The 24,668-nt window shown below is 36.5% G+C and overlaps 1 protein-coding gene across 2 annotated transcripts in view; it reads left to right on the top strand.

Moving 5' to 3' along the window:
• Positions 1-24,668, top strand: part of CACNA2D1 (calcium voltage-gated channel auxiliary subunit alpha2delta 1) — a 393,756-nt gene that overhangs the window by 257,466 nt on the left and 111,622 nt on the right. The window contains exon 7 of one of the 2 annotated variants that reach the window (XM_061989201.1): positions 12,720-12,851. The exons of the other annotated variant lie outside the window; for it this stretch is intronic. Coding sequence (XP_061845185.1) covers positions 12,720-12,851 — 132 coding nt within the window. The remainder of the gene's footprint in view (positions 1-12,719; positions 12,852-24,668) is intronic. 2 annotated transcript variants of the gene reach the window in all.

Raw genomic sequence — 24,668 nt, 5'->3', positions numbered from 1 at the left:
GCTTCCACTAGAGCAGTTTTCTCAAAGCCTCATCCAATCTGGTCTTGAACTCTTCCCGGGATGGATCAGCCACAACCTCTCTGAGCAACCTGTGTCACTGCCTCACCACCCTCAGTAAAGATCTAATCTACATCTACCATATTTCAGTTTGCAGCCATTAGCCCTTGTTCTGTCAATACCTACCCACGTGAAAAGTCTTTGTAGCCTTTGTGGAGCTTTCTTGTAACCCCCTGCTTTAGGTACTGGAAGATGGCTGTAAAGTCTCCCTGGAGCTTTCTCTTCTCAAGGCTGAACAACTCAGCCTGTCTTTATAGGATCCCTAATTTTTGAACTAATTTAATGAAATATGTTTTGCTTTTCTCACAAGCATTATTCTTGAGTTACTGTCTTGAAATGTCTCATTTGCTGCTTCAGATTATTGATCGCTCCTCAAAAGCTGTTTTTCATTTTTTGATATCTCGTTATATGCCTATACAGAACACATCTTTTCATCTAATTTGTCATGAATGTCTCTATTTTTGCAGTAGGTGAGCTCTTGCATCACTTTTCCTTTAGTTCTTCCATTTATAGTCAATAAAATTTCCTTAATTATTCCTGAATTTTATATGACTTCTCTGTGACATGTAACAGGGAATGAGAGGTCAGAGGCAGAGGGACATTGGGCAATTTTTTTAAATTCTAAAACACCAGGAGGACAGTGACTAGTGAAAGAGCTAATCAGAGCTCTACAGTACCCTATGTTCTTGTCCTGCTGCTGATAGGGTTCTTCCCTCAATCCCCTGCTTATGTTTTTTTTTTTAATATGTCTTAATGTGTCAGGTCTTAATCCCCATTTTAATATTTGCAAGACATGAAAGTTTCCTGCTTAATGTGATTAGACTATACTTAGCAAAGTGAAGTCTTAATACATTAATAAATAACTAATTAATCATGACAAATTACATAGCTATAGCATTTCTCTTTTCCATTCCCTTGCCTTAGGGGTTATAGTCTGAGCAGATGATGGATAGCTTGTCTGCTTTTTTAGTTTGTTGTATGCTGTCACGAAGCAAATTGGATGACTTTGACAGTATTTTATGCTTTTCTGTGGCATATGCTGCCAAGAAGGAGGCCAGAGAGAGATACCCAATAATTGCTCACTAGGTCACACACTTGAAATCTCATTCTGTGAGAAAAATATTGTTGGTTGGTCCTACAATGTTTCTTCAAATGTTGTCCCTGAAATAAGTTTGTAGGAGTCTGTCATCCAGAATGTTTGAGCCTTGCTTTTTTTTTTTGTTGTTATATCTTACAGATAACGGAAGGATTTTTTTTCCTTGTTTCTGCAAAAATAAATAAATCTTAGTTAAAATAAGAATTCTTAGAAATTTAGTATTTTCTTATTTCTTGACTAAAAAAATCTTAAAATTCTGCCAGTGTTCAGAAGCCTTAGGATCTACAATTAAAAAAAATGCTACATATGTTGCTATGAAAAAGTGTGGGGTTTTTTTTTGACAGGTTGGCAAGCATCAGTTGATGTTCCAATTGTTGTATTGGTGCTTTGGAAAAAAAAAAAAAAAAGATGTAATTTGGTTACATATAACCCTTTGACATGAGTTTGCAAGTGCAAAATGCTAGCCAGATGTAGATTGGTAAATAATATAGAAACTATGTATATTGTAAACCTGGTTTTGTGCCAAATTATTTCAACAGATCATTCAAAAGACCTTCAGAACATGACTCTCAAAGTTTATTACTGACATCTGGTAATTACATCATTTGTATTCTATAGCTGAGGAAGACACTTAGCAAGATTATGATATTGCAACCCGATCTCGATTGACCTGCTTTAGCAGGGGGGTTGGACCAGATATCTCTACCTTTAGAGACCTTCCAACCCTACCATGCTATGATACGCCAGAGATTTTTCTGAATGTCAGTATTAGCGTCAAAGTCAAAAGCATGTACATTACCCTCAGCAAGTTGGCTGATGACACCAAACTGGGAGGACTGGCTGATTCACCAGCACTGGACTCTCTCCAGAAGTTGCCTGTCCGTCTTGAGCTGAGGAGCCCAGAACTGGACACAGGACTCCAGATGACGCCTCACCAGGGCTGAGTAGAGGGGAAAAGAACCTCCCTTGACCTGCTGGCCACACTCTTCCTGATGCATCCCAGGATGAAATTGGCCTTCTTGGCCACGAGGGCACATTGCTGGCTCATGTTTAGTTTATTATCAATCAGGACTCCCAGGTCTCTCTGTAGAGCTGCTCTTCAGCATTTTGATCCTCAGCCTGTACTGGTGCATAGGGTAATTAATTCGTATTTTTATATCCTCCTATTTATCCTAGGAATTGTGGTATGCAATGCACCTCGCTCCCTGCCTTTAGCTGAAAGTAGCTGTTCAAAATAATGTGTGACTTCTGAGGTCTTTATAATGTATTCTTAACTGGTTTGGTTCCTGATGCATTTTTTTTGCTCCATAGCAGTCATTCATCTGTGTCTATATTTCTTTAATATATTGGCCTCTTCCTACTATTGGGAGTGATCTGTATAGAAGCCCTTAGAAACCTCAAACTCAGAAGCTTCTCTGATTTTAAAATCCCTATTTTTGTAGTATTTAGTCTTTCAAGAAGGATGATGACCCCCAAGTTCAATATGGGTAGCTAAAGTAGCTCAAATTTAGTACAGTCTAAACTGTATGAGTAGGTATATATAAGGCAATAAGACTTTTTTTCTGATTCCCATTCCAGCAAGCACAGGATTAGAATTTTTTTTTTGGACATTGTAGACCGAGGAACTACTGTACTGAGTGAATAATGTGGTGAATACAGAAAATAGGAGTGAATCCTAAGAGAGTACTCATGGCATTGAAACAGACAAAAAAAACCTCAAAAGAAGTGTTATTTTAATGTTTTCGTCAAGATCCTTTTGAGTCTTTTTATTCTGTCAATGGCATTTTGAGTTTAATGAAGTGATATGTAAGGGTAATGTTTTTTTCAATTGCTTAAAAAATCTGAAGTACTAAATCCTGGTGTCTAATTCTGTGATCTGTTTGTTGCATTACAGTGACAAAATATTATGCACAGAAAGGGTGGATGAACACTGTGGGGTTAAGTATTCCGAAAATGAAGGATAAAATCAGTTCCCTGTGCAGTAAAGGAATTTTGTCATTAATTTCAGGGAGACCATGATTCAGTCCAAGAGTGGAATTCAGCTTGGCATCTTGGAAGCACAGGACTGGAAGTGTTCTGTTTCTCATACATTGAACACTACAAATATATATATATTTCTTCTTGCAAAGGTACAGGCAAAGTCTTTTTTTTTTTATAGCAAGAAATAACAAAATCTTCAGAGAGGGAAGGAGAACTTCTGTTTGTAGAGGTAGCAAGCTTTGATCTTTCACCTTTCTAGTAACCTATTGCCCCTTGATCTTTAAGAGAGAGGAGTTTTATTCATGTTTCCTCTATAGAATCTGGAAAACACCAAACTAAGTTTAGTTAACACTTCAAGTACACCACCTATGATGATGTCAGGCTATAGAATGACAAATTCTCTTTTAATGTTCTTCTGGGAAGCCATAATGAAGTTGCACATGGGACAGATGTTCCATCTCTTTGAGAGAAGAGACATCTTCCTTGTGTAGCTGAATTTTAGAAATATGTGTCTGTTTCCTATTTGGCACAACTTTGACCAAAATGACCACCATCAAAAACATCAGAAAAAAAGACTGTTGAAAATTTGTTATTTTTAGTCCACAAGACTCCTTAATGAGGTGGTTGGAATATTGACAGGGAGCAGGAGCTGTCACATCTGTACGGGCTCAGGTGATGGAACAGACCTTGTCTCATCATCATTTTTCTCACGTTTCCTGCTTGTGTATTGTATTCCCCTCACATTCAATGTGTTTTGGATTTCTGTTGCCAGACATACATTTAGATAGATTAAACCAGCCTGGTATTCATTAATATTTCATTTATACGGGGATTAGATTAAAATCCATTAGCCAAATCCACTGTGTTATTTTAAGATATTAAAAATGTCCTAAACCTCAGGAAAAAATATTGTCTATGAAATAGCTATGTTCTCCAGATATGATCTATATAATATAGGGAAAATAATTTTAGCATCTATAATTATTAAAAATATTTTTAAATGTAGTTTTTATAGATTATAGGAACATACATATGTATGTATTAGATATAAATGTAGTAAAAACTATAGTTTCTAAAAATTTAGTATTTGTTAATTAAAAATGAATAAGAAAAGTGCTTTTACCTCCAACTCTGTCATTAACTGTGTAAAATGTCATTGTTTATATTTCCTAAATGTCAACTTCTAAAAAGGACCTTTTCTTTGTTTGTAGCAGAGGGTGATTTCTCAGAATAGGGCAGCTTTTTACAGTTCTTACTCTAGCTAGTTTGTGACATTCCTTTTAGAAAATGGTTAAGCTCTGACATGAAAGATCTGAGCTACTTGCTTGTGTCTCCTAGCAGAATGCTGTTCTAAGACCTTCTACTATAAAAAGAGACCTCCCAATTACATGCTGTAATTTAAGTACTTCATAACCATTTGGGCAATCCCACATACCCTTTTCAGGGGTGGGCTTGCTTTCTGACTCATATATCTTGGTTATTTTACTCAAACTCTGTCTCTTTTCAGAAGACATTTTCTATTTTTCACCAGGTATCTTAGTGGCTACATTCAGCATTTTGTCCACTTGCAATTCATCTCCTTGACATAATGGACAAAACAAACACACAGTGTTCCGGATAGTGTTTCAAGCAATCTTTTTATCATAGCTGGAGGGAGGAGAGAAGGAATTGTTGATGGATGATATAAGAAAAAAATGTAAGAACTTTGTAATACATCATCTACATAAAGCTAATGTGATAACATCCATTTCTGAATTATTTGAGTTTTCAGACTACAACTAATAACAAATTATAACAAAAGTCAGCAAAATAGTTTAAAAATTGTAAAAAGCACAAGGAAGGAAAGAGAACATTGTTATGTGAGCGTGTTTGTAGTTGTTTTCCTTCTCACTTAACCCAGCTACTACTTATGATTTACTGAGCTTGTAAGAAAGTTTTTGAAGTGGTGATACCCTGGCAAATTGACGATAAAGTTTGATAAATTATTCCAGAACATCATTTCCAGACAGTTTTTTGATTGATTTTGTTTGTTTTTATCAACACCTAATTAAAAATGTTTATAGAGAGGAGTCTTCATTAAAGATCAAGCATGTTTCTAAAGCTAGTTTAATTTGAGCGTCACTAGGATATCCTTTGAAATGCTAACAAAAAATTAGTGCTAAGTGAAGACCAGAGTTAATATGTGTAATATAGTCATCATTACTTTCTAATTGAATGTTTTGCTGATAATTAATCCCTAATATTTCTATAAAAATATGACATACTTAAAAATAATACTTCATCTGTGTTTTTAAAGAAGGGATTATTTCCAATTAGAGGGCCTACTTTGCAGTCACCTGTAAAAACTAATAAAAATAGTAATTAATAATAGGTAATAAAAATAGATTCTTACACTGTTCAGAGCTCTATAAAATCCTCCAGAACCACTCTAATCTACAATATCTTTCACATATTTTAACTTCTTGCTATCTTCTCAGAAAAAAAAAAAAATAGAGTACTATATGATTGTTTCCATCAGATATTATTCCATTCTAGACTACATGTTGGTATATCTTGATATTAGAGGACACAAGGCAAAAAACAGCATTCATCCTTTCCAAATTCTAAGATGCACAAATACTGTTATCAGTAATAGGTTGCAGTGTATAATATGAGCATCTTTTATGTTTTATAGAGATAAATAACTTGTTGAAAAATGATGAGTGTGTACTGAAGTGTTTATGACTGCATTTTATTAACTTTTTTTGTTGAGCTATAGTAGAAGCTTAATTCCATCTTCTCATCTTGTAATTTTTGTTCCCATTTCCTTCTCCTGGATTTTTCTTAATTTAAATGAGCTTTTACAGTGCTCTCTAGCTATCAGCATGTGGCAGCTAAGCCAGTTAGCAGACAGCGTATGGCATTGCCAATTAATTTGCTTGATTTGACACAGACACAACAGTATGCTAGACTTCAGTGACTTCTTCAGAGAATTATTTATAGAAGTGTCTGGGACATAATGTCAGATATCTAATGGGGAGTAGAGAAGTTGTTCATTTAAAGAAAAAAGTACATGATATTTTATCATTTAATTAAGATTTAATTAATTTAATTTAAAGTGTAAAATATCTACTCAATAACATTTTTTCAGCAATCTTAGATGTTGAAATTTGATTTCATGATTGTTCCATATGCTAAAAATCGTATTTTAATACTTTGCTTTTATGCACCACTGAATGCATATTACCCAAACAATTCTGATTATCCAGTAATTTAAAATTCCAGTATAATGAGAAATACAAATACTACTTTAAAAGCAAGATTTTAAAATGGATTTATGTATACAATATCCAGCAAAACATTGCCAGAACTAATGATCTATTCATTGTACTTAGTCAAGTGATCTAATATTCAATAGGACTAGGACAAAGGTTGGACTTGATGAACTTAAAGGTCTCTTCCAGGCAAAACTATTCTGTGGTTCTATTGGAAATAACACTATATAACAGCTGTTATATGTTAAATTTTAAGACCTTTTTTTTCTTATTGTCCTTTGAAAAAAACACATTACCTTTACATTCATAAATGCTTTTTTTGATAAAAATGAGCAAAGTTTGTAACATTTTTAGATTACTACTTTAAGCTGGACAGTTTTCTGCAGTTTTCTATGGAGAGTCTATGTATCTAAGTTCAGATTTGTGATTCTGCTCCAAGGACCAGTTACCTTGGAGACAGTGTTCAGGTTGGAGCCACTATACTCTTTCCTTTGCTCTGGCCTTTTGCTCATGCTGAACTTTGCATGAGAGAGTAGTTGGCTTAAAAGATGCATCTAAATTTGAAAAATTGACATAGAAGTTACTACCACAATAATTCTTCAAATTACTATATTTAGGAATTATGGTAGAATGTTTATTTTTGTATCTATGTATATATATACGTATATAGGCCAGTCCAGAACTCTAATTAAAGAAACTTAAAATAAAAAAGACTGTTCCTTATTAGTCCAAGTTGAAATGCAAGTGCAACTTTCCAATGGCAGTGGAGAGGGAATAATGTTCTATGTAATTTAAGGTAAGATGGAAGAAATGTGATCTTGAAAACACTAGTGAAACACAGAAATCATAAAGAAGAGTAGTTTGTACCTTCAGTAAGTTTCTATAATACCTGATTATCATGGCTACAGATGGAAATGTCTGTCTGCACACATATATGCAAAAACATGCACTTGCAAATGTATTGTTCTTCTGTGCCCACTTTTAAATACCGTCACATATAATTACAAATATATATTTCATTTATAACAATAACTAGTCAATGTTGTCTTTAAAGAAATCAGTGAGTAAACTTCATTAAATAGGATATGAAAGTGTAATACATTCTACACACTAAAGGAAGATTAACAACCTTCTGAGCAGCGCCCTTCTCTTCTCCTCAGTGCATGTGTAGCTGCTGCATCAGGGAGCAGCAGCTCACGTATTTTCAGATATAGTAAGTAGCTCTCGCTTTCAGATAAAATTGTACTCTACCTCATATGCAGGCTAGAGCCTAAATGTTGAATAAGTCATCAGAAGTACATTCTAGTTCTTTTAAAGAGAGCACGGTAGTGCTTGCAGTTTTTTATTGTTTGCATTTGCAGAAGAAAATTGAATCCACTCCTTGTCAAGGCCCCTAAACCTCATGACATAAAGAAGAGGGGAAAGAAGGAAAAGATGGATGGAGTTCAGTAGAATTAGCCATCAAGAAAGATCCTTCCCATTGTGTGATGATAAATTTTATTTTTTCATCTTGCCCATAAATGAAAGGTAGCAGCTGAAGCACTTTGAAGTAGTATTCTTCAAAGACTTCTTTTTGCAGACTTAGAAATAAGCTTATTGTAGGGTTGTCTCCAACTAGATTTTCTGCCAATTATCAGTCAAAAGCTCTTTCCTGTACAACCATTAAGTGAAAAGAAAAGGCAAGTGTTTCTAGGCTATACAGCATCTCAGTGGGTGTGGCTATAGCACCTCTAAATATTTTATTTTTCTAAAATGCAGTTTTTTAACAACAAAAAGAAAATCTTTGGACCTCTTTTGAGGTCCCTTTCAGCCCTTGAGATTCTGTGATTCATGAAGTCAATACAAATCCATGTCTCTCCAATTAGAGTATTCCAACAGATGCTATGGTCTCTACTATGAGCTAGTGAAAGTGAAACTGCATTAATTTTTATGTGCAAATTGATAATCATATCTTAGCAGGAACTATTTGAAGAATAGGTTTGGTTTTTTTTTTTTTTTTTTTTTTTTTTTTGCTGTTTATGAGCATTTTTGCTTGTTTTCTTTGGCAAATTTCAAATCCATTGCATTAGAATCCATTCAAATCCATTGCATTGCATTGCATTAGGTATTGCATTAGAAAAGGGATTTGATTTACAGCTTGCCCTTTGAAGTCCAGGGTGTATTCTTTAGCAGAAACAAATGAGTAATACAAACTGTGAAAATAAATTGTTTCTTGTAAAATTCCTAGTACCCTTTTCCGTATTTACTGATTGCTAGAATAGATAACACAAATGTGGGTGCATTCTCTGTCAAGTATATTTCTGTCAGAATGAAAAAATATAAGGAAACAAAAATCCTGAATGAGAGGAGCAAGTTGTAATTACAAATAACAAACTGCTCCAGGAATAATTGTTTTAATGATTGTACAATAACATATTTATCTCTCAGTTCCACCAAATAAACTCTGAGTGTGTGTTCTAAGCAGAAATTATGTCGTCATAAAGTGAATTAAGAGGAAGGTGATTTATGTTGAACCTTATGTGTGTGCTGTTTATTTCTGAAATGAGATTTGGGAACTTAAATAAGAATTTCTAGAGTGCAAGAATATATGTTTTTCAGTACCTGAGAACAGTTATGTTACCTCCTGTCAGCAGCCAGATTTATTTATTTTACTTCTATTGGGATGTTCTATTCTTGTTGCTCATCTTGAAGTCCACATTATTTATTTTTTTAATTCCAATTTCATATGATGGTTTCAGTCTTTTTCCCCCTTGTTGCAAATTCTTAAATTATTTTAGGATGTTATATTTGTCTCTGAGAAAGTTATAGAGGAGGGAAGAGGAAGGGGAAATGGGATGTAAATAAGATCATAAAACTCTTGCCTGGCTACAAAGCATCACCTCTCCCCACATTTTACAAATAAGAACTAGTAAGTTATATTCCTTACTTTATAGACTAATCTCAACAGGTCTAATAAAGTGCTGAAGTTATCAATTTCAGTATATACATTCAGTACTTCACTGTTTGGTTATTCTTCTATTTGTAGATTGTCTCCTTAGTGTTTGGTGTTGAGGGTTTTTTTAAATATATGCATAAGTGTAAAGATATAATTATACACATATGACTATGTATGTGCAAAGGTGTTTGTAAACATAGGGACTCATATAATTCTTTGCTGAATATTTTTGGGTGCTGTTGCACAGACACTCCCCGCAACAGTATTTGTGAGTATATAGTAAGATGTTTACTATAACTCAATTGAATATAGTTTATTCATTAGTAAGCTTACAAGCTATAGGAAATCCTGTATACAGAAAATTGTTTCACATTTCATAGGTGAGCTTTTTTTCATGGAATGCAGAGTCATGAATTTAGAAAAGCATTTATGAGTGTGATTAACTTAAAAATATTTTTTTCTTGATTAAATATTTTGCTGAATAGAGGTATCATTGGTCTCATCAGGGTGGTAAAGTCACTGACAGAAGCCGAGGCTCCAGCAATTTTAAGTCAGGTTACAGTGCCAAAGATATGCCTTGGTTTATATTGTTATGGGACTAGGGAATTCATAGAGGACTTTGAAACCTTGAAATCTAAATGCTTTGTTAGCTTGTAAAGAGGTAATCATTATTCTCCCACGTGCCTTAAGTAAGTGTCTTCAGCTCCACTGCTCTAAATGCTACCAGGAACCATTGGCATAGGCTTCCACTGGGCCAAGTACTTCATACATCAGATGAGGAAATGGTAAAGTAAGAAAAAAAGCCCAAAGTCAAGCTGAAAATGAATTCTTGTCCATATAAATGGCAGAACTTCTAATGACTTCATGGAGCCACCTCAGGAAGTAAGATCTGACAAAAAGTCAAGTTTAGAAAGTCAGTACATAATACTTAATTACACAGTAGTTAGTAAGGATCTAAAGGAGATAACTGACCAGTAACCATTTTAAAATGATAATTCATTTATGATGGTGGCTCAGGGAATTACTCCTCTTTCTTGAATAAACATATATGTATTTATAATTATCCGCTTGACGAAGAGACAGGTATCTAGTTCAAGCTTATTTCTAACAGGGAGTCTCAAGTGTTGGAAATTTAATTTGATGCTGCTATAAAAAAATATATTCTGAGAGTAATATTGTTTTAAATCTACTTTGAAAAAAACAGATAAACCTTTCTGCAAAACACACAGTGTAGTAATTTTCTCCTTAACCTTTAAAACAAGCCTATAAAATTTAATGTTGTGATCTCATTTCTCTAGTAACTGTTAACAACTTCACTTTCAAAATGGGCTGTCAGATGTTAACTTGCAATCTGTCTGTATTTTTATTGTTTATTTTTTCCTTGGTAGCAGAGGGCTAGAATGTAGACCAAAATACCAGATTTTGTAATGCCACTCAGGTGTCCTAAACGTGAATTGTTATTATTTCAGCTTGACTTGCCCATTTCCAAGAGAAGTTAAATTTTCTTTCCTATGTGGAATATTATAGTGTAAGTAGGATCTGTATTGCAGCATTAACTTTTGCACAATTTACATCTACATCTTTAGCTCTTCTCAAATGTTTTTTCCTGTCTATTTCTCTTTCCATTCTTGGCTTGTTAATCTAGATTTTTCAGTTTTAGGAACATTACTTACAATGCCATTAGGCAACACAAAATAATTTGTGGCCAAACCACCAAAAAGTCGTTGTTTTTTTCTAATGAACTGTATACTTGCTATTGGCCAATATTATTAATATTTTTTAAAAAAATTATTGAGAGGTTTACAGCTTATTAAATGAGGTTATAGTGGTTTAACCCTAGTATCAGGTGCTCACCAAAGCCACTCTGTCACTCTCTCTCCTAAACTAGACAAGGGAGAAAGAAACATTATGAAAGGTTCACAGGTCAAGATAAGGACAGGGAGATCAGTAAGCAATTACCATCATGAGCAAAACAGATTCAACTGGAGGAGAACTGGTTTATCAACAATCAAAATGGAGTAAGGAAATGAGAAATAAAAACTGAACACCTCTACCCCTCCTTCTTCTAGAAACTCTCCCTCCTCCACTCCAATGGTGACCCACTCCGGCCTCCATGGCTGCAGGGGCAGGGCCTCACCATGGGCTGCACCACAGGCTGTGGGGGAATCTCTGCTCCAGGCCTGGGCACTTCCTTCTCCTCCTTCTTCACTGACTTTGATGTCTGAAGAGTTGTTGCTCACACATTCTCATCCCTTTTTTTCTGATGCAGTTTTAGCACCTTTGCATCAACTTCTTCCCCTTCTCCAATAAGTTATTCACAGAGGCCTTACCTCCATCACTAATTGGCTCAGCCTTGGTCAGTGATGGGTCCATCTTAGATCTGACTGACTCTGGCCCTATCAAATACAGGGGAAGCTTCCAGCAACTTTTCACAGAAGCCTCTCCTCTAGCCCTCTGCTACCAAAACCTGTCCATATAAACCCACTACAGGGGTAAAAAGAATAGTTTCCCAGAAATTGTAAAGTATTCTGTATCACAATAAAATGTAATTGACTGGTATCTGTAGTCAATTGACCATTCCTGTAAAGTGTTCTTCAATATTAGAGTAAGTTTCCCAATACATATTTTTCAAAGAAGCACAGATCATGTCAATATGTTATTTATTTGAATAATTAGGTAGTATATTTGATTAAAACAAGCAGTGATTCAGGACAGCTTTGCAAATGTAAGTTTCCATATAACTGACCTCGTAGTGTTCCGCTAAAGTGTGGATTTCCTTGTGCTTTATGACCATTGTGGAACTGACTCAACGCATAAAGAGTAAGGATCACATTGTTGATCTTTCTATAAGTGAACCCCTCTATGAACATCAAGGTCTTGTTAGCATGCAATAGTGAGTACTATTGTGCATGCAGTCCTGCATTAATCTTACAATTCAAATAACTCATTATTGGTTTTTTTCACATGTAATCCTCTTACAACGTCTATTTGTAGAGACATCTTTGTTACTTTATGAGGTGTATGCCTACTTTTCTTGATGTCATTCTAGTTGTTCTTTTTGCAGTGTTTTGTAATTATTGAACATCAACTTTATGTGCTTGCATTTATTTTATCTATAACTGGGAAGTGCAACTAGACTGACATCTCAGAACCAAAGTATTTATAGAAGATACTATCTATGCAAACAACAAACAGCCATTGCATACAAAAAAGCACAGGAAGAAGAGAGTATAGGTAATTACGAAAATTTCCAAAGAAGAGTGGGTTTCTCTAAATTTATTTTGTGTAGTAGTTGAATTAAATGTTTATTTTTACAGTAGTTCAGTTTTCTTTTTGTAGCGATTGCTGCTTTTGTTAGGATGTCACTTTTTAATACCAAGTGTTTTGTCTTTGACAGCAACGATAGTGTTAAATGAACTCAACTGGACTGCAGCATTGGATGATGTATTCAAGCGGAACAGAGAAGAGGACCCCACTTTATTATGGCAGGTTTTTGGTAGTGCAACTGGCCTGGCAAGGTATTACCCAGGTAACTGAAGTCTCTTAAAGAACTATACTACATGCTGCCTTAAAAATATTCTGAATTACTTAGAAGCAATAAAATATAACTCAAAAATTGCTTTCTTCTGTAGATATTCTGTATAATAGAAGTAATCCAAGAACTGTGGAATTATTCTGGCATAAAACTAGCATGAGGGGGAAGAAACTAGGGGAGACATATGTAACTAGCACTTTGTACAGTAAGAGGAACAGAAGATTATGTCCTTTGAAAAGATGAGTTAATTTTTTTCATAGAATGGCTTGGGTTAGAAGGAACCTTTAAAGATCATTTAGTTCCAGCCTGCGAGAGCAGATTGCTCAAAGCCTTATCCAACCTGGCCTTGAAGTTCCAGCCTCCTAGAGCAGATTGCTCAGAGCCTTATCCAACCTGGCCTTGAACATTTCCAGGGTTGGGGCAGCCTCCTCACTGTCCTAAGAATCATGATCATTTTATGGTAATTGCACCAAAAGCTGCCCCAGAGCTTCACAGTCCCCACCAGACCCTCCTTGTTGATGAGAACAAAGTTTAGTATGGCATCTCTCCTCATTAGCTCCTCTGTCACTTGTAGAAAAAAGCTTTCACTAAATCATTCCAGGAATCTCTTGGATTGCTTATGCCCTGTTGTGTTGTCCTTTCAACAGATTTGAGGTTGCTGAAGTTTCCCCCAGGAATCAGGGCTTGTGAACATCAGGCTGCTCCTATAGAGGATCTTGTCTGCTCGGTCTTCCTGGTCAGCTCGCCTGTAGCAGACCTCTGCTGTAATGTCCCCTTTTCCTGCCCTCCCTTTAATCCTGACCCATAACCTCTTATTTGGCTCCTCATCCATCCCCAGGCAGAGCTCCATGCACTACAGCTGATCATTGACATAGAAAGCAACACCACCTCCTCATCTCCCCTACTTGTCTTCCCATAAGAACCTGAATCTCCTTTCCAACTCTGCAGTCACAGGAGCCATCCCACCACATCTCCCTGATGCCATGAAGATTGTAGCCCTGCAGATGTGTGCACATCTCTTATTCCTTTGAAGTAGGGATAGAGGCATTTCATTTGAGCATCTGAGGTAGCTGTCTTACTGGCTGGAGTAGCTGAACTTCCTTTGTGCTTCTCTTCCGATGCTCTTCTGCTGATTTGTGATCTCTCTCCAGGCTTTGGACATCTCTTACTGGCAATGGCATAAAATTGGTAGGGGAGGGATGGATTGAGGTTCTTCCCTCCCTGGTATCTTTATTTTAAGTCCCTCTTTACCAGCTTGGCAAGCTTGTTACCCAAGATGTTCTTCCCCTTCTCTGACAGATGGATGTGATCATCGTCCTGTATATTGTTTCACAAAGTGAGTCCCATGGTCTAAGTATCCAAACCCCTGACTGTGGCACCAGTCCTGTACCTATTTGTTGACTTGTCAGATTTGACTGGCCCTTTGACCAGGAGTTTTGATGAAAAAACTACCTGTGTTCCAGAGTCCCTTACCATTGCTCACAGGGCTCTATAATCCTTCTTGGTATTCCTCGGCCTGCTCTTGGACATGTCACAGGTGCCCACATGAAACAATAGCAGTGGATAATAGTTGGTGTGCTGTACAAGGCTTGGTAGTCTCAGTGACATCTCTGCTATGAGCCTACCATAACCAGCATACCTCTGTAGAGAGTGCATCAGGTCAGCAGGAGAGTTGCCACTACTATCACCCATCAGTGTATTTTAGTTGTCCTGGTTGGTAGATGGGGAGGAGCAGATCAGGCTGCCTTACTCAGCTCCAGCATCTCTCCTGATATGATGAGTATTTCCTTTTCTGCAAAGTTGTGAAGGGGTTCTGCAAGGGCATCACAGGCTCTGGGGGAAGTCTTTTCCTGTGGCTGGTCCTTGCCGTGTCAAACTTCCATTCTTTTGCATTATTAACTCTTACGTGTGTGCCTGTGGGAGAGTTACTGGCTGGCTGTGAGCCGTGGGTGTACCACAGACTGCTTGAAACCATCTATCTTACTCCCTCTCAGCCTCGCTGATGGCTACCAAACCTTCTTCCCTCCTCCTGAAGCTCAGCCACCCCCTGGAGGAGCCCCTCCACCCAGGTACACTTTTGCCTGCCTTGCCCCAGGAGAAAGGTCCAGGTACTTCTTGCAGCCTGAGGTCTGCACTGCAGACTCTCCCTTCAACAGCTCCATCTAGGTGGAGATATCAGTCACCACTACAGTACAAACCCCATTTTTTATTAAATTGTTTTCTATGAATGGTGGAAATAATTAGTTGAATGTTTGCCAGTGAGATTTTTGTATCCATCTACTTTTTAAAATAATGACTTACTGACTTGACAGATAAGGTTAAAGTCAGTGCAAATACAATTGCACTGTGCTATGATTATGACCTGCAGAATTCACTTGATTATTTCAACCAGCATCTGTTCCATCTGTCGAAGAATCCCATTAATGGATAACAGTAATTAATGTAACTAGATATATATTTTTTTTATGAGCTTAGTTCATCGGTAGCCTTAGTTTGATATTTGTGTACTAGCTGATGCAAAGGCTTGTTTAATGGCAAGGTGTACTGCCTGTGCTGCTGCAGTTCTTGTCAAGTGATGCTGTTATCAATGCCAGAATGTCATGTCCTCTACACACCAGACAGTTGTGTGCACTGTCTTGTCTCATGTTTCCAACTGGTTAACTGAGAATTTGAGGTCCTTTCTCTTCTGTTTATACAAGATTGATTGTGTTTCTGAGATTATTCTAAAGCTGTTACTGTATCATTAGCACAATTGCTAGCATAGGCAGAGAAACTGCCTTAGGCGAATTTACAGGAGTATTACATGGCACTTGATTCCTATTTATTTTGTCTTGCTAGATGCTTATGGAATAAATACAGTGAGATGTTGCAAAAAAAAAAATTGAATACTAATTTCCTTTTTTTTTATTTCCAAATGTTCTGTTTCAATATTTTGGGACATCTGAGTACTCTATTTGAGGTCACCATTTGTCACGGTTTACTTCATAGTGATGCTTTCCAAGTGCTGAAAAAGAAGTGTTTCCTAAGTCCGTTTCAGTGCCAATCTTTATGAAATTCATATTCAAGTTCAAGATTCTTATATATTGACAAATATATTCTTATGTCTAGGTAACGTATCTACTCCAGTTGAGCCTCAGTATCTTTATGTTTTCTTCCTTAAAGAACCTCTATAAAATAGGAGAAGGTTGTTTTCCCTATTTTGCAAATGGAGATGTTATTTGTATGTACTCTATCTAAACATAAATGTAATTTTAGTATAAATTTAGTATAAAACTCAGGTCCTCACATCTCCTGTTTATTCCATAGCCATGTCCTTAGTAGCTGTCTAGTCCTGATAGATCTTCGTGGATTCCTAGGTAATTCCTCCATTCTTAAATTCTACACACACACAGAGTAGCCTGGAGCAGTCTGACAGCCCTTAAGTCATATATTCTCTTTATCTTCTCCTTCCCACTTCCTTCCATTTATAGCTCAACTTGGTAAGCCCTTTGGGGGATAGATTTTTAGAACAGATATTTGTGCAAGGTCATCCATCTTATTCTTTTTGGAAACTGTCTCATTTTGCTGACACACAAAAAAGTTTTGAAATCAAGTTTTATATGCTGGAATGGATGCTTTTTCAAAGTGATAATGTAAATTGTACATTGGCCTTAGGTAAGCTAAGGTATAAGCCTAGGTAAGGTATTTCTCCATAGTGACGGTATCTGTGAAAGAATGTAGAAGTATCAAAACCTCAAATTAAAAAACATAGATAAAAGTGTGCTGATTATTACCTGAAATTTATCCTCTCAATCTTTTCTCTCTTAAAAAAATGATCTTTGGTACCTCTAACTTATTGAGCATGTCTTCAATGAAAAGTTTCTTAAACTAATGTTTTTTGTTTGATAGTATCCCCCTGACCTCGAATACTGGGCTAGACAGTACAACACATCTGTCCTAAACAGGATCTTGGTCTGTTCTTGTCACCATAGTAACTAGCAGCATGAAGGGAACTTTCTATAAGAGACTCCATGGGTCGAAAATATGTGTGAAATATAAGATTCTTTTTCTATTACATATATGCCATTGTTTCTTACATATATTCTATTTTTGGTGCTCCTGCACTTCCTCTAGCATCATATTTATGATTTCATATAACTTTCAACTATGCTTTGTCTGCCTCTGGTACTTTTGTGTTCCCTTGTCTATGTCAAGAGGACATTACAGCTTCCTTCTGACTGTAACTTAGGTTGGGTCACATGGCAGTTCCTTTCCTCTGACTTCTTTATACGCTACAGTAAATGGCATTAGGCCAAATACAATAGTGATTAGCTGCAGTAGAATAAGAATAGGAAACTTTATTTTAGGAAAATTGCTAACAACATCAGGTAAAGTAATGGTACCAAAGTATTCTCTTCTTTTAATGTTACAATTTAATTAGTCCAAATGTTCCTTATGCAAAAGTTTTACTGAGGAGACAACCATATTCTACATGATGTTACCTTTGGTTTTGTTTTGAAGAAGAAGAATAAAATATGTAATCCAGGCAAGATAGATTTAGGAAGATTTTTATGTAGATGGGTAGTTAAAAATGTGGAAGAAACCTAAGTATTAGAAATATATGCAAAACCACACCTATATGTTGATATTTGCTGTGATGGCAGAATAAGTGTCAGACATAAAAAAGAACTGTACAGCAGCTTTCTACATTTACCTTACAACATGCTCCATTAGAAACATTAGAGTCTGAATTGAGAGCAGCTTTTTTCTATAGATTAATACACTATGTAATTTTAAAAACTATTTTTCCCTATAATATACTTAGTTAAGCTCTTATTTTCAAACATCAAGATAGAGAAGACAGAGAAGACCCAAAAATGCAGGATACCTTCATGGACCTCAAACCTATTTTTTTCCCCTCTTTCAGCTAGGGTTTTAATCAGCTTGATTTAAGAAGTCAATATAGTGAAGTCCTTATAGTGAACTTTTTCTTCTTTAAATTATTTAAGAAAATATGTCTTGCCTAAAATAATTTAAAAGATTAGTAAGGGTACTTTGTATCAACATTTTTATTAGTTTGAATGGCAATAAATTTGTAACAAGAAATGCTAAGCTGCGTTACTGTGCTGGCAACCATCCATTTTAATATGACAATGCCAAGAGCAGTTTTTAAATTTTTATTAGCTATATTATGAGCTCTGAGCAACTCAAGAGTAAATACAGGGTAATTTAATAGAAGATCCCAGAAAAAAAGAAATAAATACAGTGAATGGAACTTTCAGGAAGGACATAATATATGCTCATTCTTATATTTAAAGTTATATGTACATATATATATATATCACAAATTAATCTCTCTTTCAAGAGGTGGTTTTGGCATTGCAAGAATACATTTTCCTTTTTACATACATTTATGGATTTGTATCATAATCAAGATAGCAAAATTTATCTTCATGTGATGAAGATACTTGTTAAAATTCTTAATTTAAAAGGGAAGTGTGCATGAGGTGGAATCAGGGACCTGGGAGGAATATAGAGACACTATCCAAGCATGCAGAAACATGATTAGAAAAGCCAAAGCCCACTTGGAGTTGAATCTGATGGAGGATATGAAGAACAATGAGGTAGATGAAGTGCTTAGGGGCATGTTTAGTGGTGGGCTTGGCAGTGTTAGGTTAGTGGTTGAACTTGATCTTAAAAGTGCTTTCCAACCAAAACAATTTGATGATTCTAAGAAAAGCTTCTGAAATAAGCATATTTGCACGAGACTACAATTTATTTCCTAATGTCTTCTGTTTTCCTTTATTAATTTCCATCTTGCTCAAAGGAGGTATACAGTTTGCTGAAAGAAGGCATCAGAAGACAGCTTCCCTTTGCTCAGAAACCAAATTGCATTTGTTGCCTTATTGAATGAGAATGAAAATTAGACTGTTTTCCACCCATGTTCATCCATCAGTGCAAAAATTCAGTACAGGAGATGCAGTGGTTGTTTACAAATGATCTGAAACTTGTTACATTGGATGTAATTAAGTTAGCTTGGAAGTACTTTGGATTCTAAATGATGAAAATTTTCTGTTCAAGTTACAATTGGCCATTTCACTTGTTATTAACACAGAGCTACTACTAACATAAAAAATGTGAAATGTTTTAGGTCTAATATACAATATAGAGTTGCCCAAAATTCAGATATTTTCCAAGAATTTATTTTTATTTACATTTCATAATTCCTAAAAATAGTTAAAATATTTTAAAATTGTTTAAACAAGACAACAGACTAACTAGTGAAACTGTCAAGTTATTGACATAAAGTGGTCCAGACGTTTTTAGTGAGCTTTTTCACAACCAAATGTAATCCCTCAGGTCTTCATAGTATGAGTGCATCATTACTAGAGGCATTTTCAGTCATAGACTTAGACTTATAAGCAACATGTACAGAAACCTGTGACAGATATGTAGGTAAATAAAGCATTCTGATGAAGGTATAGGGGAGGGATTTCTGTTGTTTAAGCTTTTGTTACTAAACTCAATTTCCATAGCAAGAAAATTCAATGTGATGGATGGGATCAGGTTTAGAATAAATAAATTCAAGCTGCATTGAAATTTGGGAATTAACTAAAAAAAAAAAAAAAAAAGTTAAAAATGTGAACAGTTTTAAATATCCATGTACCAATGTGCCAGAAACCAGAATTTCAGTTACTTTGTTTGCCTGACCAGAAAAGCCAGACCCAGATAGAAAGATGTAGATATGTGAATATGTATTGCCTTCTGTTAGACATGGTACTGTTTTGTATAGTCTTGTCTGACTCGCAGACATGGGGTCCTTGAGGTCAATCTCTGGCACTGCTGTCTAGTTCATGCTCAGAAGCTGTCTGGAATCATCTCAGAAAACAAGGAACCTCAATTTACCTGGGGACATTTTTGGGAATTGGTTACAGCTTCTTTCCAACAGAAAATCACAATCTGCTTTTACAAAAATCTCCCATACATAACTTGTATGAAAAAACCTTCCAGTTTCTCAGTGTTTAGTTTGCAAACTGAATTTTATATGAGTTATCTGCAGATAGAGAGATAGAACTGGGCATATAAATAACTTTTTTCATTTTTGTCTTTTTCTAAGAGCTCACTTGTCTTGAATGCATGTTTTCAGTTCTAGTTTCTTTACAAAGTCCACCAGGATTAAAAATATTTGTAGATGTTTCCAACTTTTTTTCACTCCTGCAAGGGAACAGTTTTCAATTATTTATGTCTTAACTCAGGAGTAAGACTCATTTTTCACTGCTACCACAGAAGAAAGTTGAAATATATTTTTTAGGTTCTTTTTAAGCAAATCTACCTGAAATTTCATATTATGATATTCTGAAAGGCATTTTTTTGGAAACAGTAGACAGAATCAGAAGAGTTTTACTGAGAAAACAGAGACACCAAGTTTAAAATTTGGATTCTCTATGAGATGGCAAGAGAGCATAAGTTATTATAAATGTTGAAGCACCTTTTCAGTAGTACCAATAGATATATATCTTCCTGCGTATTTTTTGGGTTTATATATCTCATTCTAGAAACTGGTATTAGCTTTTAAGATGCCATTTTAAGATGACACTTGCCTGCTTCTAGTTCAGATGTAGGATTTCAGTATGTTTTAATTCAAATTAAAAGCAGCAATCTGACAACATTTTTAGCAAGATCATAAAAATTACCAATTCTTTTCAATCCAATTTGCACTTGCAAGGACAGAAGATCACAAATGTCTCAACATAGTATTTTAGTATCCCAAACTTTCAATTCTAAATGGTTTTAAAAAAATGGGAGGATAAGATAGTTCAAATAGACACTTAAAATGGATTAATATTTTGGAAAGATATATTTCATTCACCAGATATGGGCTATCTAATACAAAATATGTGATGCCTATTTAAAGGCTAAAAAATAAGTGACAATAATTACAGAATCACAGGACGATTGAGGCTGGATGGAACCTCTAGAAGACACTTAGACCAACCATCCAGTTCAAGCAAGGGCACTCAAAACCTGTACTGTAGGTTAGATTTTGGGGGGATTTTTAGTAAGAGTTTCCAAAGAGATTTTTCTTTGGTGATAGGAGTTTGAAAAACTGCACTTTTTTTTTTTCTTTTTTTTTTTTAATAATATTGTATCTATTTCCATTGGGCTTGCACACGTAGAACTTGGTTGACTCCAGGTAGACAGAAAGGTACTTTAATATAGATCAGACTGTAGATTTAATTTATAATTAACAACAGAGCAGTGGACCAATCTGTTACATAAAAATAAATTAATTTAATCAAAGTAGTTTAATATGGTTTGACAGATATTAGGTTACTCATATTTTGTGAGACATCTACCCAGCTATTTTTAACTTCTAGGTTTTGGAAATCAGCCATCTGAAAGAACAATTTAATATCAAACTTTTGGCAGGCCACTTGGAAGTGTAGGTAGAAACTGACCAATTCTTCTTTTAATCTTGAAATCCTTCTTAATTATACAGATAATGAGGATTGTAATTGCTAATCAATGTTTCATTAAAATACTGCAATGGGAAGCAAATTATTTTCACCGTATCAACTACTCATTAAGCAAATTTTAAAAACACTTTGTATTTATGTGCCTTTTGCCAGGTACCATCTCTCTGACTGTTTTATTGGGTTTTTTTAAAGGATGCATTTTGTTTTGGACTGCAAATAGCATACATTAATTTTCAGTTAAATATGATATATGAGGTTTTCATTTTATAGCAATAAATACACTTAAGAAAGTGAGTCTGCAAAGAATTACTCAAATGAAAGCAAAATCTTGATTTAGGTGAATGTTTAATAAAAAAACCTGTTTGATCAGCAATGCCAGCTCAATGCTCTTGGACTATTAGGCTAAATAATATTTGTCAAAGGTAGTGCTGGAAAGGGTAGTACTAATAGGAATATTTTCAGATTCCAGTTAATGAGTTTTATACAGCAATTACAGTAGCACCACCAGATTCAGCATCTTTTATGAAGAAATGTTGAACCTAGACTTGATGTGACAATATTTGATCTGCAGTGTGTTGAAGGTAGGCATATGCCACACTTGATCAAGATTTAAAAAGTTGAGACAATTCATAAAAATAAAATTGAAAAAAAAAGTAGTACAATTGTGTCCCCAGATATTCCAAATCTTCCCACTTCCATCTGGAGATTTAACAAGGGCCAATGGGAAATTAAATTTAAAACTTCCTTTCCCAGTACATCTGTCAGTTTCCACCCTCCCCAAAGAGCTGCATAACTCCATGACTTTTCAGTTAGTTTGTTGGTTTGGGACTCTTTTCCCTCAAGGAAAAAGCATCTTCCAGCCTGCAGCTCTGAGGCCTTTCTCTGGACACGTTTGCCATTTTCACGGAATCACAGAATCATGTAGATTGGAAAAGACCTGTAAAGTCATCAAATCCAACCATTAACCCAGCACTGCTGTGTCAACCACTAAACCATGTCCTAAAGCACCACATCTACAAATTTTCTAAATATCTCCAGGGATAGTGACTCAACCACTCACCTGGACAGCCTGTGACAATGACTGACGACTCTTCCAGTGAAGAACGTTTTCTTAATATCTGATCCAAGCCCCACCAGGCATAACTTGAGGCCATTTCCTCTTGTCTTTACCTAGGGAGAGGGGATCAGCACTCACCTCACTACAGCCTCCTTTCAGGTATTTGAGAGACCAATAAAGTCTGTCCCCAGCCTCCTTTTCTCCGGACTCAGCACCTCCAAGTCCCTCACCTTCAGTGTCCCTAATCAGACTTGTACTCTAGACCTTTCACCAGCTTTGTTGACCTTCTCTGGACATGCTCCAGCACCTCAATGTCCCTCTTGTAGTGAGAGTCCCAGAAATAAACACAGTACTTGAGAGTGCAACCTTTTGACCTTACCCATCTTTGAGAAAGGTGGAAGAAGGGCTTTGTTCTGGCTATACCTAGGCTCTTAAAGCTATGAGAAGGATATCAATTTAATTCATATTCATGAAGAGAAATAGTTATTCCTAAGGAGACCAACTTTACCAGACTTCCAAGTGAACTAGACATGAAGTAGCATTTTGACGTTAACAGTCCTGTTATTTATGGAGGTATGATTGTTTACTTGATAACTATTTAAGTTGCAAAATATCTTCGAAGTTGAAGCCCTTCTTAGCTAAATGAGTAGATACTGAACAAGATTGCAGTGTTGAAACCAAGTGCCTATGTAATCCTAATTCTTTAAGTACATCTGAGAATTTCTTAGACATGCATAAAATGCATCTCTTCTGACTCCTCAGCTTTAAAGGTATCTGTGCCAGTAAGTAGAACAAGTCAGTGTTTTATTAGAGTCCTTTAGACAGCCTCACAGTGTGACTGAAGGGACAACACAGGCTGGCACCCTTTCCTAATAGGCAGCACTGGACACCGTTCTCCAGACCTGTTTTAGGAGGCTTCATGTTTTCAAACTATACACCAAAGATGCAGACAAGGCTGAAGTACTGAATGCCTTTTTGCTTCAGTCTTTATGGCCAAGGCTGACCCTCGGGAAACCCAGTCCAGCAAGGTTAATAGGATGACCAAGAAAGCAGAGGACTTTCCCTGGATGGAAGAGGAAGAGGTTAAAGACTTGTTGGCCAAGCTTAAGGCTCATAAGTCAATGAGTCCTAATGGGATGCATGCTAGACTGCTGAGGGAGCTGGCTGATGTGATTGTTAAGCCTCTCTCCATCTTTTTTGAACAATCATGGAGGACAGGTGAGGTGCCTGAGTACTGGAGAAAGACCAATGTCACTCTAATCTTCAAAAAGGGCAGGAAGACTGACCCAGGAAACTACAGGCTGGTCAGCCTCACCTCCATCTCTGGAAATGTGATGGAACAACTCATCCTGAATATTATCACTGAACATATGAAGGACAAGATGGTTATCAAGGGGAGTCAACATGGCTTCACCAAGGGGAAATCCTGTTTGACCAACCTGATAGCCTTCGATGAGGGCAAAACAGGCTGGCTAGATGAGGGGAGAGCAGCGGATGTCATCTACCTTGACTTCAGCAAGACTTTTGATACTGTCTCCCATAACATCCTCATCAGAAAGCTCAGGCAATGTGGTTTGGATGAGTGGACGGTGAGGTGGATCGAGAGCTGACTGAATGACAGAGCCCAAAAAGTGGTGATCAATGGCACAGAATCGAGCTGGAGGCCTGTGGCCAGTGGAGTTCCACAGGGGTCGGTTCTGGGGACATTCTTGTTAAACATCTTCATCAGCGATCTGGATGAGGGGACAGAGTGTACCCTCAGCAAGTTCCCTGATGACACCAAACTGGGAGGACTGGCTGATTCCCCAGAAGGCTGTGCTGCCATTCAGCAGGATCTCAACCGGCTTGAGAGTTGGGCAGAGAGGAACCTCATGAGGTTCAACAAGGACAAGTGCAGAGTCCTGCATCTGGGAAGGAACAACCCCATGCACCCGTACAGGCTGGAGGTCGAACTGCTGAAGAGCAGCTCTGCAGAGAGAGACCTGGGAGTCCCGATTGATAATAAACTAACCATGAGCCAGCAATTTGCCCTTGTGGCCAAGAAAGCCAATGGCATCCTGGGATGCATCAAGAAGAGTGTGGCCAGTAGGTCGAGGGAGGTTCTGCTCCTCCTCTACTCTGCCCTGGTGAGGCCTCATCTGGAGTCCTGTGTCCAGTTCTGGGCTCCTCAGCTCAAGAGGGACAGGGAAGTGCTGGAGAGAGTCCAGCATAGGGCCACCAAGATGATCAGGGGACTGGAACACCTTTCATTTATCTATACAATGTATAATTTGATGAGAACATTAATTAATTAGAGAA

This window comes from Colius striatus, chromosome 1 (assembly GCF_028858725.1).
Source record: "Colius striatus isolate bColStr4 chromosome 1, bColStr4.1.hap1, whole genome shotgun sequence".
In the NCBI taxonomy this organism is placed as follows: Eukaryota; Metazoa; Chordata; class Aves; order Coliiformes; family Coliidae; genus Colius; species Colius striatus.
The sequence above is the reverse complement of the archived record's forward strand: the minus strand, read 5'-3'. Positions and strand labels throughout refer to the sequence as shown.